We start from the raw sequence: 16,888 nt of genomic DNA, 5'->3' as shown, positions 1-16,888 counted from the left end.
GGGAGCATGGCCTAGTGGCCAGAGTCCATATAATCCCCCTGTACACATGGGGTAGCACGGCCTAACAGCCAGAGTCCATATAATCCTTCACGGTTCAGGGTGGGGGGGTAGGGGCACTCGGGCCCACCCTCTCCACCGAGCCCTAAGCCAGGGCCCTGGTAGCGGCAAGCTCTACTTGCCGCTTGCTCAGCGGGGATCCGCCTGCAACACGCCGAGTGGTAATACAGCATTAACACCGTTTATCTCTACTTTCCCCTGGGAATGGCAGTGCTTCTGCGGCGAGGGGTTCTCCGGTCTGTTCCTCCCCTGGGTCGTCCTCCGTCAGAGTCTCCGGTGGAGCCTCGACAGGGCTGACGCCTGGATCCTGGCTCGCAGCCCCTCTCTCTGCAGGAGCTAACAGCGTGTGTCCTTCCCCTCTGGCGGTCAGCCCAGACTGAGCTGATGTGCAGGCTTTTATATCTGAGCTCCAGTTGGAGCATGCCCAGCAGAACTTCTGGGGCGGGGCTTCCTCTGCCAGGGAGGAAGGGTTAACCCCTGCTATGCCAGTGCAGGACCGCTCTGCCCCATCACACACTCTCCCCCTTAAGACAGTCCCCTGGGCAGCCTGACCCTTGGTCGTCTCCTCCCCTTCCCCCTACCCCTCCGACCCCCCCCATCTCGGGAAAAGAAATCTGCATCCGCATGAGCCTTTCCTGGCCGGTGTAACACTCGAAAGGAATAGGGTTGGAGGGACATGTACCACCACATGATCCGTGTGTGTGAGTCCTTCATGCTGTTAATCCACCTGAGGGGTGCGTGGTCTGTTACCAAGGAGAAGGGGTTCCCTATTAGGTAGAACAGCTTGTGGCTCAGATACCAAAGGCCGTATTTTCCCTTGGCCCACCGTATAGCCCGGGTAGATCAGTTCTTTCTGGCCCAGGTGACATTTGGTTCGGTTTGCGGTGAGTCCTGCTCTGCCCAGCGCCCACAGCTGGAGCTGTTCCTTCCAGTTGGCACTGTAGATGATGATGTCCGTCAGTGTCTCCTGCAGCAAGCCGACCCGTGCGAAGATCTGCAAGAGTTCATTGGCGATAACTGGAGCCGTGGCAGACCATAGTGGTACCACCTCTGGATACCGTGTGGCATAGTCAACCACAACCTGATATACTTATGGCCGGAGCTACTCTTCTCCAAAGGCCCCACTAAGTCCAAGCCCATCCGTTCAAAGGGTGTCCCTCCTGCTCACCCACAAGGGGGCCGTGCCCCCCCAGGGGGTCATGCCCCATCCAGCCCCCATGTTCCTTGGCGCCCTCCCCAGGACCCCTGACCCATCCACCCCCTTCCCTGTCCCTGACTGCCCCCTTGCCATCCCATCCAACCCCTCCTCTCATTCCTGATGGCCCCCCAGGACGCCTGCCCCATCCAACCACCCCTTCTCTCTGTCCCGACTGCCCCCCATCGTCTCATCTAACCCCTGCTCCTTCCTGACTGCCCCCCTGGAACCCTTGCCCCCATTCGATCCCCCTGTTCCCTGCCCTCTGACCGCCCCAACCCCTATCCACCCCCCCACAACCCACCGAACTCCCCTGCCCTCTTCCAACCCCCCCTCCCTGCTTCCTGCCCCCTTACCACACTGCCTGGGGCCGGGGCCGGGGCCAGGTCCGCTTGGCCAGGACCGGGACTGGTGCAGTGGGGCTCGACTCCACAGGCTGGGCCGAGCCAGGCCGGAGCTGGTCAGTCAGGACCAGGACCGGCGCCGCGGGGCCTGACTCCCTGGGCTGGGCCGGGCCGGAGCCGCTCGTCCGGGACCAGCACTGGCGCCACGGGGCCGAGCCAGGCCGGAGCCACTGGGGCCAGAGCCGGGGGTGCTTGACAGGGACTGGGCTGGGGTACTCGGCTGGGGCCAGACAGGGCCGCGCTGTGCCTCCCTGGAGCTGTACTCGCACCCCCCAGCCCCAGCCTACCTGCCTGCTGCTTGTTTCAGGCTTCCAGCGAACATCTGATTCACGGGAAGCAGGGGTGGGGGAGGAGAAGGAGGGCGGAGCGTTCAGGGAGGAGGGGGGGTGAGCTGGGGCGGGGGGGACGGCTGCCCGAGCTTTTGTTAAACGGAAAAGCTTTTTCAGAACCGGTTGTCCTGGAACAGCTGGTTCTAAAAGGGTTTCTAAATTTAACATCCAGTTCCTGCGAACCGGCTCCAGCTCACCACTGCCATCTGCCCAAAGCAGTCAATGGCTCTTACCTCCACGAGGGAGCGGGGTCTCCCTCTCAGCCTCTCTGAGAACTAGCACTGCTTGGTTTCCTAGGACAAGGTGACCTGTCCCCACTGCTCCCTGAGGTGGCCCAGCTGGGAGGCTGTCACACACCCCAGGGCCTAGCAGACAGGTGGGGAGGAGGTTCCCGTTCATGTCACCCTCTGAGAGCCCACAGAAGGGCCAAAGGAAGAATTAAGGGCAAGAGGTGAAGCAGGCCCTGAGCCTCTGTCCCATCCTCACCTCCTCAAATGTGGAGCTTCCTGAGCTTCAGTTGGGCAGATGGAAAATGTAGCTCTGGCACAAAGGTGCTTCTGCGCCATCTGGGGCAGGGAGAGCTCTGCCTGGGAGCCCAGGGAATGGGATGGGGTGAGAGCAAGGAAAGAGGGGAGGGTAGGGAGTGAGGGGAAGAGCTCATGCCCCAGATGAAGGAAGTTTGGGGTCAGAGGGAAGGACCCTGCTCCACAGAGAGGGGAGAGAGTTTCTGTCAGTGACAGGGGCCCCCATTTCCCCTTCCACTAGCCCCCATTTCCAGGAGACAGAGCAGTACCTGCAGCAGGGAGGCGGGAGTTGCTGAGGGGACCTTTAAGGGCATCAGGTGAGGCTCAGCCCTTGCAGCACCTCAGGCACCTGGTGCAGCTGCCGGATGCTGCGGAGCTGACCCATCACCTTGGCGGTGATGTCCTCCAGCTGCAGGGAAGGAGAACATGTCAGAGACTGAGACACTGCCCAGGAATCAGGGAGGATTAAGGGCACCTGGAACCAGCACCATTTCCACCCAGCAGCTGCTCATGTCTGAGTGGTGGATTCACTCTCCTGATCCCCAGGATGGAGGCTTCTTGTCCTCTCTAGTGACCTCCAGTGCCAGCCCCCCTCCTTTAGGGTTAGCTCCTGCCGCCTCCCCCTCAGTGCCCCTGACAGCTGTTCCACCTCCAACCCACCTGGGGACACCGCTCAAGTTGGTAGAACCCTCTCCTCCACCCCTGCCTCCATTCCCACCCAGGTAGGGCAGGAGGGATTCTGACAGCAGTGAAGTGGCCTGCGGGAGGTTGAGACCTTTCCCCAAGTCACCCCAGTGACAAATGCTGAAGCCAGAGGATGGCAGCCCTGGTGAACGGGGCAGGTCAGCAGCCCCTGCTGGCTGAATCCTCCCATTCTCTCTAGCAGCAGCAGGACAAGCTTCCCCCACCCATGTGCCTCAGAACTGCCTGGCCGGTCGCCATCACCCATCAGTCCTTGGCCTCCCAGGCTGCCAGTGATGGGAGCAACTCTGGGTGGTGGCTGGGGTGACATGGACACTAGGCCATGGGGAAATAGGTGCAGCTCTGTGGGGCAGGAAAGGTTCACACAGGGCACTTAGGGGACTCTCCTGCCCTTCCCAGGAGTGAGAGCAGAGCATCACGTCCTAAGAACACAAGTCCATGAAGTCCACAAGTCCCCACTAGGCTCCTTGCTCCCAGGCCAGCAAATGGTGATAGGATGGGAATGAGGCCTGGGCCCGCTCCAATCTCCTGAGTCGAATGCAGCTGCTTACCGTGTACCCCAGCAGTTGCTCGGCTTCCCCCAGGATGGCGTATGTGAGGAGAAGCCCAGCCTGGCTAATGCACAGCAGGGGGTTGTAGATCGCTGGCACGGCTGTCTTGAGGAAGCATTTCCTATGCCCCGCAGAGAAGAATTTTCCAAAGACCTAAAACCAACAGGACAGGAGGCTGTAGCAGATTGCCCAGAGCCAGCCTCCAAGCCCTGGAGATAGAATGGCCTCAGTGTCCGGTGCCCCAAAGGAAGGGTAAGAGAGCTGCTGTAGCCAAGGCCGTTCATTCCCCAGGAGGCTTTCAGGGTCCCGATGCTCAGGGAAGCACCTTTATGAAAAGGTGGCAGATGCTTAGGGACCAAAGCCTCCAGTGTCTCTTTCTGGAGGGCAATTGATCGCAGGGGCCATGATGGGCTGGAAATAGATCTCTAATGTGGGTGAGCAGGGCCCACTCTGCTGTGCAGCGCACCGAGATGATAGGGGACCCTGTATTGCTTCCAGCAGAGAGATCTCCTGCACCTCAGTGGCTAGAGGAGTGTGCGTGGGGGGGGGGGGGGAAGGGGTTGGAGCTGACAGACCAAAGGTCTATTGCCCCCAAATTAGTGATTTCTCTAGTAGCTGGCTATGGCCTCGGCAGCTCCTTGGTTTCTGCCAAAGGGAATCCAATCTGCAACCTGACCAGGATAAGGAGACTCATGTCCCAGTCCCCATCACAGACACTCCTAGGAAACTTTTCTTCTGCTGCAGCAATTCAGCTTGTGGGAGGCAGGACAAGCTCACAGAGTCTCTCTCACGTGGCATCTATAGGGCAGCATTCTGTAGATGCACTTGGAGATCCAGGAGCCATTCCAAGGCCTCCTCTGTGATGTTATCAAAATCACACATTTCACCTTTGACTCCAATCTGGGGGCACTGGGTTATGGTGTGTTCCAAGGTTTGGATGTTCTCAGCACAGTTGTGAGACAGGGGGCCGGGAGGTCTTTGATTTTCTACTTGTGCAGCAAGTAGTCGCAACTTGGGTCAGTGACAATGTGCTTCTTTGGCACAGTGGCTGAGGTCCAGATACTCTGCCATTCCCTGGCCAGGACTGGAGACATGAGGAGGCGCATGTGGTGCATATTGGCTCTGGAGCTCACTGTGTCCCCTCCCCAGTTCTCGGCAGGGCATTCTGCTTCCTGACTGGCAATGGACTTGGGCAAACCCCACCTCCTTTCTCTGCTTCTACAGGGTGCAGGGAAGTAAACAAGGGTCTGCTCAAGCACTAGTGACTGACGGACCCAGTGCTCTTCTCTCAGACACTTGGGGATCAGCCAGGGGACAAGGAGCAGAGAGACACCCAGAGCCATAATCCTCTATTAACTCACCCACCCGGGGATTCGCCTTATGCCACGTAGCAACGGCTCCATGGAAGACACTCAAATCACAGCAACTAGCGAGGTTCCAATGTGGGACCTTTAGCACCAGCCTGTCCCACTGGGTGCTGGGTGAGGAACTCTGAGCTGGAAATAAGGAGTGGGCTCTTGTCCTGTCTCCAGGAGGCATCCACTGCAGGGACCCCAGCCAGCCCCACTCCCTGAGCTGTGTCCTACCCTGCCACAGTGTCCTTACCTCCCCCACCCTGGCTGTGTTTTGATAGCCCAGGAGCCTGCTGTCCTGGTACCAGTTGTGGCACCACAGATCCTCCACCTCGTGTATGCTCAGCCCTGGAAGAGAGAGAGAGAGACACTTTGATCATTCTGGTTGCAGTTTCTGTGTCCTTCCAATCCCATTGGTGGCTGCCCAGTGGAGTGGAGAAGAACAGAGGCGGAGAGAGACTTGTTCTCCAGCTGGTGTCAGGCTGAGGGAAATTGTCTGGGGTCCCATTATCCACCTGTGGTCCCTTTCAGTCCCCTGATGGGTTCCGTGTCCCAGTGGGTTCCTTACCCCTCTGTTCGAGCAGCAGCTGGTACAGCCGGTAAGTCCCCTCCCTGGCCTGCCGGCTGATGTCCTGGTCTGGGTAACTCACAAACAGAGCCAGCTGGGCCACGTGCTGACCCAGCCTAGGGAACTCTGCTGAGATCTAATGGAAGGGAGAGGAGAGGAGACTCCATCAGCATTTTCCTGTCAGCTCCCTGTCCCCCCTGGGCCAGAAGGCTCCTTCTGCAGGAGATGCTGGGGGAGAGGAGCCTGAGACAGACCCTTCATTTGCTCTGCTGCCAAGGGAGCCAGGAGCTGCTTTGGGATGCCAAGCAGGGGCTTGAACATGGTCCCGTCAAGGTTCCTTCCCACTCCGAACTCTAGGGTACAGATGTGGGGACCTGCATGAGAACCTCTAAGCAATTACCAGCTTAGATCTGGTTTTCTGCCACCACCCAAAGCATTTAAGAGTTATTTGGGAAACTCTGTCGACCTCCCCCCTAGAATATCTCCCTCCCAAATACTAGAACCCTTCCCTGGGTAGCCTTGAGAGACTCCTCCACCAATTTCCTGGTGAACACTGATCCAAACCCTTGGATCTTAAAACAAGGAAAAATCAATCAGGTTCTTAAAAAGAAGGCTTTTCATTAAAGAAAGAAAGGTAAAAATCATCTCTGTAAAATCAGGATGGAAAATAACTTTACAGGGTCATCAGATTCAAGGAGCCCAGAGGAACCCCCTCTAGCCTTAGGTTCAAAGTTGCAGCAAACAGGGTAAATCCTCTTAGCAAAAAGGAACATTTACAAGTTGAAAAAACAAAGAGAAACCTAACACGCCTTGCCTGGCTGGTACTTACAAGTTTGAAATATGAGAGACTGGTTCAGAAAGATTTGGAGAGCCTGGATTGATGGCTGGTCCCTCTTAGTCCCAAGAGCGAACAACCCCCAACACAAAGAGCACACAAACAAAAGCCTCCCCCTCCCACCAAGATTTGAAAGTATCCTGTCCCCTTATTGGTCCTTTGGGTCAGGTGTCAGCCAGATTACCTGAGCTTCTTCACCCTTTACAGGGAAAAGGATTTTGGTGTCTCTGGCCAGGAGGGATTGGATAGTATTGTACACAGGAGGGCTGTTCCCTTCCCTTTATAGTTATGACAATCCCCTTCAAGGCCCAGGGACGACACTTGACCAGGACAAGAAGAACTTGACTCAAGCCTATCTCATTCCCTGCTCTGACTCTGCCTCCCCAAGAGGAACACTGCGAACCCACAGCCCCTGCAGCAGCAGATCCTACAGCCCGGTGGAGCCAGCCCGCCTGCGCCTGGAGTCAGGAAGCTGGGGTCAGAGGTCACTTACGTCAAACTCGGGGAGGGTGACTGCAAATCTCAGCAGGGCCGTGCTGCTCTTAATGGCCCTGGCTCTCTCCTGGGGCACCCTGGACACGATCCAGCGGTTGACATGCTGTGGGGAAAGGAGGCAGGTCAGGATGAATGGGCAGGTGGTGCTTTGCAAATGAGCCCCATCCCCCGCCCCAGCCCCAGGGGCCCGAGACATTATGCACAGAGAGAATAGCTGAGTCATTGATCACAGAGCTTTAGAAGGGGATTCTTTCCCCCAGGACGCAGCTTGTATCCTGCAGGTCACAACTTGTCAGGGTCTCTCTAGATTGGTCCCATCCTCCCAGAGCTCCTGATTCCTGAAGAGTTCACCAGAAAGGAGACTGAATCCTCGCCCTTCCCTGCCACTAAAATCCTTGGTGGGATGTAAGGAGTCACTGAGAGCACAATCCCCCCAGGAATTTCAGAGCATATCAGAGAGAAGGGCTGATTCCCTGGGTTCCTCCTGTTTCTCTAGGAAGGAGCGTGTGCCTCTTCTCTGAGAACCATCTCTGGAAACTCGTGGGGTGTGTGTGTTGGGGGGGTGGGGGAAGGGGGGGTTTCAGACTCTCACTCCCCAAGACAACCAGGGGCCCTGTGATTAGTGTTCAACAGAAGCAGACAGAGCTCTGGCTTGATGTCCCAGCTCCTTCCTCTGTCCCTCAAGAAAGCAGGACCTGACACTGCATTGCACTGACCTCCCCAGCCAAGGACGCCCCAATGGGGACCCAGCTAGGAGGACAGAATAGAAACTGGATCTGCCAGTCTCTCCTTACCAGCCCCCAAAGAGTTACGGTAAAATTGGTTCCCACCCCTCCTTATGGGACTCACCTCCAAGATGAAGTGGAGCCTGCCTGCGTCTGGGGACTCTGCCAGCAGGTTCCCCAGCACAGCATCCAGGAGCTCTGGCATGACTTTGTGTAGCGCCTGCAAAGCATGGGTCAGAGTTAGGGAAACTGGGCCGACCCCTGCCACAGGATGGGAAGAGGGTTCTCTGGGAAGCACTGGTGAGACTCCCAAACACATCTCCTGGCCTCGCTCATTCATGTCCCACTGCAGGCAATTAGCAAGGATTGATGACACCTGGATCTTTGATCCATGAGCTTAGCAGGTCTCTGCAGACGGCCTTGTAGGCGGAAGAGTAGGATACAGCCAAGTTGCTATGGATGGTAGCTGGGCTGCTGGGCAAAACACGGCATATGGAAGAGAAAGAAAGAAAGAAAGAAAGAAAGAAAGAAAGAAAGAAAGAAAGAAAGAAAGAAAGAAGGGGGTAATCCTCTGGAGGGAAGGATCCAACCCTACAGCTTGTTCCATCTCTGCCTACCCCACCCCTAAATCTGGAGCTCCAGCGAATCAAGGGAGCCCGGACAAGGACCACTCTGGAAGAGGCGGAGGATGTACCTGGATGTCGGTGGCGTCCGTCTCCGTGCCCAGGGTGAAGACCGAGCCAAGGGCAGCTTGCAAGAGGCGGGACTCTAGCTCAGGCTCAAGGGCTGGTTTCATGGTGCTGGCAAGAGAGAGGAGCTGGTATTAGACTGCGCAGTGCGGGAGTGGGACTGTCGCCAACACGGACACGAAACCACAGGGCTACAGGCACAGGCTGGCGAGAATGGAAACTGAGGCACTGAGCTAGGGAATGACAAGGCCGAGGCGTCACAGACAGACAGTGGCAGGGCAGGTCCCTGGAGCCTGCTGCCCCTCCTGTATCTGAGCCCGGGAGTGAGCCCCTCCCCAAGGCCCCTGCAATGTTAGTGGGGTGAAAGAAGAGCCCAGCCAGGACAGAGTGACCCTTCCCGCCCCACCAGCTCTGCCAGAGGAGCCACTCCTGGGAGGTGAGCGACCTGGGAGTGGGAGGGACAGTCTCCCAGCCTTGGGCCTGAGCAGCACTGGGGTTAGGGGAGCCAGCGGAGGGCAGGTGGGAGTGGGGAGGAGGGGGCTGTCTCGGTACCTGAGGTTGCCCACAGCAGCCAGGCAGCTGGCGAGGATCTCGCTGGGTGGAGAGTCTTTAGGAAGCTCCTCAATGAGCTCCTGTGAGGCCTTGAAGGAGACAAAGGGCGTCAGAGATTCGGGCCCTGCTGACACCTCCCGTGAGGAGATGACACAGCCAGTGCCCCACATGGCCAGCAGCATCCCCCACTACCTCCCGCTCCTCCCATTTCTTCCTGCCCAGCAAACTGGTCCCCTTCAGGATTCCTGCCCAGCTCAGTCCCAATCCCCTTCTTCCCTCCTCCCTGTCAAACCTTCCCCATTCAGCACCATCCCCACGACCGAGCTGGGACCATGTGATTCCTTGTCCCCCAGTCACAGCTGCCCTCCAGCCCCACAATTCCCCCACTGCCCAATCTCACAATTCTCCCTTCTCTTCTCCCTGCCTTCAGCCCCAGCAATCCCTGCCCTCTGCTGCCCCCCCCCCCACCCCCCCCACCCATTAGCCCGGCCATACCCCGGCCAATCCCACATCTCTCTCCCCCCTCCAGCTGCCGGATGACGGGTCTCACTCACCACAATCCTCTCCACCACAGCCGCCTTGCAGCAGTGCGGCTCCAGCGTGTCCTGCCCTCTGTCCTGTGCAGCAAGACACGCGGGGTAGATGGCCCGCAGGAACCTGAGCTGCTGCCCCTCATCCTGTACCCACCGGGAGTGGGGGATAGTGAGAGAGAACCTGTTAGCTAGGGACCTTCCTCCCCACCCACACCAGCTCCAGGGCTCAGGCCTCAATGGGGGATTGTGGGGAGCCGCCTCGTGTCCAAATCCCCCACGACTCCTACACAAGCAGGACTGGGAACTGGGACAGTGCCTGTGGGGGGAGGAGACCTCGGCTGTTGTGGGACAAACACCCCCATCTTGGGGGTCCCACATCAGGGATGTACAAGGGCCCCATTAGGGGTGGTGGATCATCAGGGACAAGACCCTCGGCAGGGGGTGGGGATGCTGGGAAGGGACAGGACAATCTTGGTTCCAGCCCAGGTGGGGAACATTTGTACCTTGTCTCTGCCCTGGAGCTGCTCTCCGATGACCTTGAGAGCAGCTTCCTCTGTGGTCATCTCCAGCCATTCCTCCGCCGCTGACTCCGTGGGGGTCCCTGCACCCGGGAGAGAAGGGAACAGGGGGATGTCTGCTGCCCCTTGGGGGAAGGACAGGGGTGTGGTGGGGAGCGCAGGATAAAGGACCCCCCTTCCCACCTCAGGCACCCAGGGCAGATCGGGCCCCACACCTCCCTCTCAGGGCTGCCTTCACACTGTCCAGGACTCCACGGGAGGTGCCGACTCCCCCAGCCCCGGAGCATCAAGGGACAAAGTGGCAGCAGCTCTTGATGCCCCCACCCCCAGCTCCCCTTGCTGCAGGGGCAGCTGTGTGACTGCTGCTGGTGTCAGTGGGGTTCACGTGGCTCAGGCCAGACACCTGGGCTGGGGACTCCCCCCCCCCGCCATATCACTGGGAGAGTGTCTGGGCCCAGGGTGTTCACATCCCCGTCCTCACCCCTCCCTCAGCCCAGCCTGGCTCCTCACCTGGAACAAAGCAGCAGCGTCCAGAGGCGTCGCTGCTGCTGGAGCCCCAGGCACTGCTGCTGTCCCGTGCTGAGCTGATGGTGCTGGGATCTTCTAGCTCCTGGTCTGAGGGGGCTGAAAGATCCTCAGAGCCCGGGCAGGGCGATGCCCCCTGCTGGGAATGACGGCTGGGCTCCTGGGGCCGCTGCTGCCCACATAACAGGCCCCAGAGCCTCCCTGCCCGGCGCCCCTCCTGGGCTGGGTCCTGTCCGCAAAACCTCATCCTGAGCCAACTCCACCTGGGCTTGGTCGGGGCCTCTCCCAGGTCGGCGCCTGCGCCGGGAGCTGGCTTTGTTCTCCAGAAGGCTGGGAACTTCCGCCTTCTGGCCTGGATGGGAGCTGCTTCCCCGCCAGCGGGGACGGAGAGGTGGCTCTGCCCCTTGGGAAGATGGCCGCTCCTTCCCGAAGGCTCTGGGGGCACCTGCAGAGCCTTCCTCCTGAACCTCCGCAGGAGCTTGGCCATCCTGGAATCGAGCGGGGAACAGGTGTGAGTCTGGGGTCACTCCTGGGCCTTTTCGGTCCCTCCTCAGCCCTGCTCCAACCAGAGCAGCCCCTTCTCCCCCCATAGGAGCGCAGGGAGTGCAAGCTACACACACTGGCAGGAGTTCATTGCGTGATCTGCTCCCCCTCAACGTTCCCCCTCGTCATCCCTGCTGCTGCTGCTAGATCCAGGAAGTCTCATCCTTTTAGAGCAATGGGGTCAGTCCCAAAGACCATCGGTTACTCTGGACAAGCAGCTCCCTCCAGGATCCTGACATGCCAGCACTTTACACACCTTCCTGCAGCCTCCCAACCCCCATGGCCTGTAGCCATGGGACCCCGACCCTACTGATGGCAAACAGGCCTCAGCTACTGGCTCAGGGTCACACCGAGTGTCAGAGCCATGGATGGACCCCTTCCCTAACCACTGCTGCACACTCCCTCCCACAGCTGGCAATCGCACCCAGGCCCTAGTGTCCGCTCCCCTGCCTTTGAGAGGAGTGTCACTCCTGGCTCCATTGCTGCCTATTGATCTGTGGGACTGGGCTCTCTGGGCCTCACATCCCGAATGGGCTTTAAAGAAGACAATGGTTAAAGTTTGGCCCCAACTCTTTCTTGTTTCTCTACACTTGCCATTTTAGCAAAGTTTAGAATTCTTGACGTTCAACACCTGGAAACATCCCTTTCTCCTTCGCAGACAGCTTGAGCATCCATCCTCACCCAGGCTCACTGCTGCCAGGAGTTAGAGAATCCACCCTATTCCCCTTGGACCTACCCAAGGAGTCCCACAGCAAAGTGGGGACAGAGCCAGAAAGAGAAGCCAACAGTCCTGACTCCTGTTCTAACTAACAGACAACAACCCCCACAGAGGCAGTGATATAGCCCAGGATATAATCACTCAATTAGGAATCTTTTCTGCACCCTCTCTAATTTTTTTAACATAATATTCAAAATGTGGACACAAGAACTGGATTCAACATTCCAGTTTCAGGCTCACCAATGCTGGATCACTTCCCTTTCCATACTCACTACTCTATCCAGCCAAGAATGGCTTTAACCTTTTTTACCACAGTTTCACATTGACAGATTATGGTGAGCAGCTCATCCACTATGGCCCCCAAATCCTTTTCAAGTCACAGCTTTCCAGCGGACTGTCCCCATTCTGTAGGGTGCCGCCTGACTCCTCTGTTACTGGCAGGCTGGGTTTGCATGTGGCTTTATAAAAGCTAATGATTCAGTAAGTAGTTTAGAAGAACTAGCCCATTAGAGAGAGAATCATGAATTGCTCAAAGACAATGAATGGAGAAAAGCAGCAAGAGCAAACAAACACGTTTGGTTCTGGCTTATTTCCTTGGTCTTAAAAGAGTAACAAGGACCTGAGTCTCCTCCTCACAATAGCCCCATGCTCAGCCCAATCAGCATTGAGACTCTGAGACTCAGAAAGCGGAGAGGTCTCACCAGCTGTCGAGGTCACCACCGGAGGAGTCACTCTTAGAGCACTATTCCAGCCACATCTTTGGGAGGGCCTCCCGCAAGGAGAGTTGGGCGCAACCCCCACCCCTGCCCCCACTCCACATGCACACACAGGTCCTGGTGGTGAAAGGAGAGCAGGGGGAAAGGACAAAGATGCAAGAGAAGAAGAGAAAGGAGGAGAGACAGGAAAAGGGAAAACAAAAAGGAGAAACCCCAATGTCCCCAGTGATTCTAAGGGACAAAGTCCTAGGTCAGAAATAAAATGCTGCCCCCACAATCTAGTGTTTTCCTTTCCTAAAAATCAGCCGGCACCTGATGGATCAGACTGAACAGGTTCCAAATCTTTCAGAGGCTCTTACCTTCTATATAGGGACGTCTGTTTTCTGGCAAAATCAATAATTGAAGAAGAGAACTCTGAAGAGGGTCCTCGTTACGCTCACGTAGGTAAAGTGAATTATCTCGGTACTCAAGGAGAGACCTCGAGATGGAGGCAGCTGAAGCAAAGCCACAGGGATCTCAAGGTTGCCCCTGTCGTGCACCCCTGTCCTGCCTGGATGATGTCAAGAGCTCTCTGTGAGATCATCGCCTCCCACCACCTTTGTCCAATAGGCTGAGGTCCTGCCAAAGGCCCTTGTGATGTCACTGCCACACCCACCCCTCCCCCGCAGTGCTGATGTCCTGCCCCTGTCCAGCCACATTGGATGTTTGTGCTGCTTTCCTGGATCACCCCACTCAATGACTCTTCATTGTGGGGATGACACCGACTATACAGTAGAACACGAGGCGCTCTTCCCCATGCTACGCTCAGTTGTTCATAAATTAGTAGACTTTATGGACAGAAGAGACAATTAGACCATGGAATCTGACACCCTGCATATCACTTGCTTTCTGTATAGCATAGTAGCTAGTTTTTGACTAAACACGTTCCAGAAAGGCATCTAGTCTTCATTAGAAGACCTCAAGAAATGGGAATTCCCACCACTTCCCTTTCTAGTTTATTCCTTTGGTGATTCATCCTCACTGTTGACTATTTGTGCCCTATTTCTAATATGAATTGGTCTCTTTTGAGTTTCCAGCCACTGGGACTTGTTATGCTTTTCTCTGCTAGATTAATGAGCCCTTTAATATCAGCTATTTTCTCTCCATGAAGTCACTTCAACACTTCAATGACATCACCTCCTGATCTTTTTGATAATCTAAACATGCTGAGCTCTTTCACTAGTTCACTAGCAGGCATTTTCTCCAGCCCTCAAAACGTTTCATTGCTTTTGCTGCCCCATCTCAATATTTCAAAATCTTTTTCAAAGCGGGCCTTAAAACTGGATGCAGTATTCCAGGATCAGTCTTACCGAAGGTGCGTCACCTACCAGTGCTCCACACTGATCTTGACATCCAGCCAATGATGGCGTTAGCCTAGGCACCACAGCATCACACTGGGTGCTCATGTTGAATGGCTTGCCCAGCATGGCCTCTCAATCCTCTTCACAGTTAGTGCTTTCCTGGATACACTTCCCCATTCTGCAGGTGTGGCCTGCATGCTTTGCTGCTAGGTGTAGGACCTTTCCTTTGGTTCTTTTCAAACTTGTTTTCTTTGAATGGGTCCAGCTTATCACGGGATCCGATTGCTCTGCGTCACTGCCCTGTCCTCAGCATTAATTACCGCTCTGCTAGTATTTGATCACCCACCCACGTTAGTGGCAGTGATTTTATATTGCGTTGCAGTTCACTGATATTTATTTTCAAGAATTAATCCTTGAGAAATGTTAGGGGGCTTATTCCTTCACCCTCTCACTTCCCTGGTCCTTCTCGCATGAACAGAGAGCAACAATACCCGAAGTCTGAAGGTGCAAACAATTTGATGTTTATTGGGGTCAACTTCCAGCAAGCATGATTCCAGTTTCCTTCCTTAGTGTCTCCCTTCCCAGCTCTGACACCACAGAGCCTTGCCTGTGTCCCTGTTCCTATTCCCTGTTCTCATTCCCCCCTTAGCAAAACATGATCCCAATTCCCCCACCCCCAGCCCCTGTTCCCATCCCCCCCTTACTTCCTGACTGACTGCAGACTACATAGAAAAACTTGAGTTCTGCTTAGCTAGACCTTAACCAGTCATTGTACTGACATTTAACTAACCAATCCTAACATACTGTAACATGGTTATTTAACCAATTATATCCCACCAGCCTCTCTATGGCTCCCTCTTCACCAGTGGTTTTCAACGTATTTACCATTGTGAGCTGCACATGCAGCTCTCTGTGTTATGTGGGCCGCATCCACACAACATATATACTACCTGAATGGCTCTGAGGATGTCACATGGGCTGCAGCTGTGTGCTGATTGGGCCCTGGGTTAAGAACTACTGCTCTACACTGAGAGATCTGGCTTGTTTCCAGGCCCCATTGCAAAACCCCAGTGTAAACAAGGTAATGCTGCTAATTGTCACCAGTGTAGCTTAGCCTGGTTTCATGCAGAGATAAGCTACACCAGTTCAACACACCATTTACCTTGTCTACAACGGGACTGTATTAGACCAGCTACACTGAAGACCGGAATCAGGGCAAAACCTCAGGATATGCTTTGCTCAGCTGGAAAAGCTGGATTCTAAAGGTCTTGGCTACAGTGGCAATAGACACAGATACTGCTAAACTAGTCATAGCGGGTGGGATATTCCATGCCAGCGGAGCCTTGGCGAGGAAATGTTACTTTATGGGCGCTTGTCCTGTTCCAGAATTGAAAGTGCACTGCAGCGTTGAGAGGCGAGGATGTTTCTCATGGAAATTACTGTGTAACTGTAGTTAAGCTGCATAAATCAGCCGTTGTGTCCCGCAATTTGTAAGCCAGTCGTTAAAGAAAAAATGACCACAGCCCTTCTGGTTTGTGTATCCAGGAATCCTTTCATGGTTTTCAACTTTACAGCTTGCCATTTTGAACAGCTCACCAGCTCAGCTGATGGGATTCACCATGAAACCTGCCTGCTTGCAAACTGCATGAACTCGAATTAGATCACAGCATCGGAATGTGATTTGTTTGGTCTTTGCAGAGGTGTGGCCATTCAAATAAGCAAAGAACTTAATGCACCAATAAATCAAACCTTTTTTGTTGGGGTGGGGGCAGGGTTGTTCTAAAGAATTTCTCCTGTTCCTACTTCCTTTTATGCATCAATCCCATTTGTTAATCCGCGGATGTTCTGGTAGCTCCTGTGCTTAAAACACAACGGCACAGGCCCCAGATAACAAAATGCAGCCCATAGGGCATGTATGGTATGGGGCATTGTTTAATAAGTCTCCTCTGTAGCTCCTGAATGAGTGTGAAAACACAGGCCTGTGATCCATGCCAAGTTAATGAATGTATTTCTCTCCCCCCCGCCCCCCAATCCTCTGTTTCAACGCCACAGCTTCATTTCCTGTACTTTAACAATTGTATTTTGCAAATATGATGCAGTTGCACTGCCTGGTTAAGTGAGGAAAGTCAGCGGAGAGGCAAACAATTCTGCCGAGATCAAGAGGGAGGAGCATGAGCGCAAAATGGGGTGCTAGGATCTCCTAACACAAAATCGGCTTTATTGTAAGACTTAACATATGTACAGATATATAGGGACAGAGGCGGATGAAAGCAGATAAATAAAAATGGCCTGAAAGCTAGAGTCTTATTTTACATTGCCGAGGTTTGTCATGAGATTCTGATAGACTGGTACTGAACTAAAGGGGGAACTGCGGGTGACGGTGAACCCCATAAGGCTTCATGGGAATATGCTTATGAATGTATACATGATATAACTGGAATATGTTTTATGCTACACATGCCATGTAATATATCTACGTAAAGGTTATGATCTACTCAATACACCCCTCCTATTTGTATGCATGTAGCATTTTTGTACTTGAAGTTAGCAATATTGGCTGTATACTTGCTTGATTTCTAAGTAGCCTCTGTAAAGCATTTGAGCAGCTTCTTGAGAAAGGAATGTGCAAGTTAAGTGCCCAATCAAGAAGCACTTAGAGACAATGGATCTTGGGAGGCTCAATCCACATAAGAAGTCTACGAGGGCGTTCAAGGTAGCAGGTAAGCCATGGCTGCTGCCTGTAAAAATTGAGTCATGCAGGGACATGTGACTTGCCCATGTGACTCCAAAGCTCCATCTTGGAGCTGGACTTTGTATAGGAGAGAGAGGAGGCCACCACCCACAAGAGACAGTCTACTTAAACCCCTGGGAGACCCCTCCATTTTGTCTTCAGCTGGCTAAAGAGAGAGCCTCTCCAAACCCAAGGATACCCGAAAGAAACTGGAACAAAGGACAGTAACTACAGGGGGGGTGAGTGATTGCTGGACCCAGACCAGAAGGAGACTAGACTGTAAAAG

At 54.8% G+C, this 16,888-nt stretch overlaps 1 protein-coding gene across 1 annotated transcript; it reads right to left on the bottom strand.

Moving 5' to 3' along the window:
* Window positions 1-7,658: 7,658 nt before the first annotated feature.
* LOC120374348 lies at window positions 7,659-12,937 on the bottom strand. The gene is made up of 7 exons (XM_039493820.1): window positions 12,891-12,937; window positions 10,540-11,042; window positions 10,015-10,112; window positions 9,533-9,655; window positions 8,979-9,058; window positions 8,432-8,537; window positions 7,659-7,957 (listed from the first exon to the last, which is right to left on the bottom strand). The coding sequence occupies exons 2-7, from the start codon at window positions 11,039-11,041 to the stop codon at window positions 7,763-7,765; spliced, it is 1,104 nt and encodes a 367-aa protein (XP_039349754.1). The 5' UTR covers window position 11,042; window positions 12,891-12,937; the 3' UTR covers window positions 7,659-7,762.
* Window positions 12,938-16,888: the final 3,951 nt, after the last annotated feature.

This window comes from Mauremys reevesii, linkage group 11 (genome assembly GCF_016161935.1).
Source record: "Mauremys reevesii isolate NIE-2019 linkage group 11, ASM1616193v1, whole genome shotgun sequence".
In the NCBI taxonomy this organism is placed as follows: Eukaryota; Metazoa; Chordata; order Testudines; family Geoemydidae; genus Mauremys; species Mauremys reevesii.
Note: the sequence above shows the minus strand (reverse complement) of the source record. Positions and strands in the feature narration are given on the sequence as shown.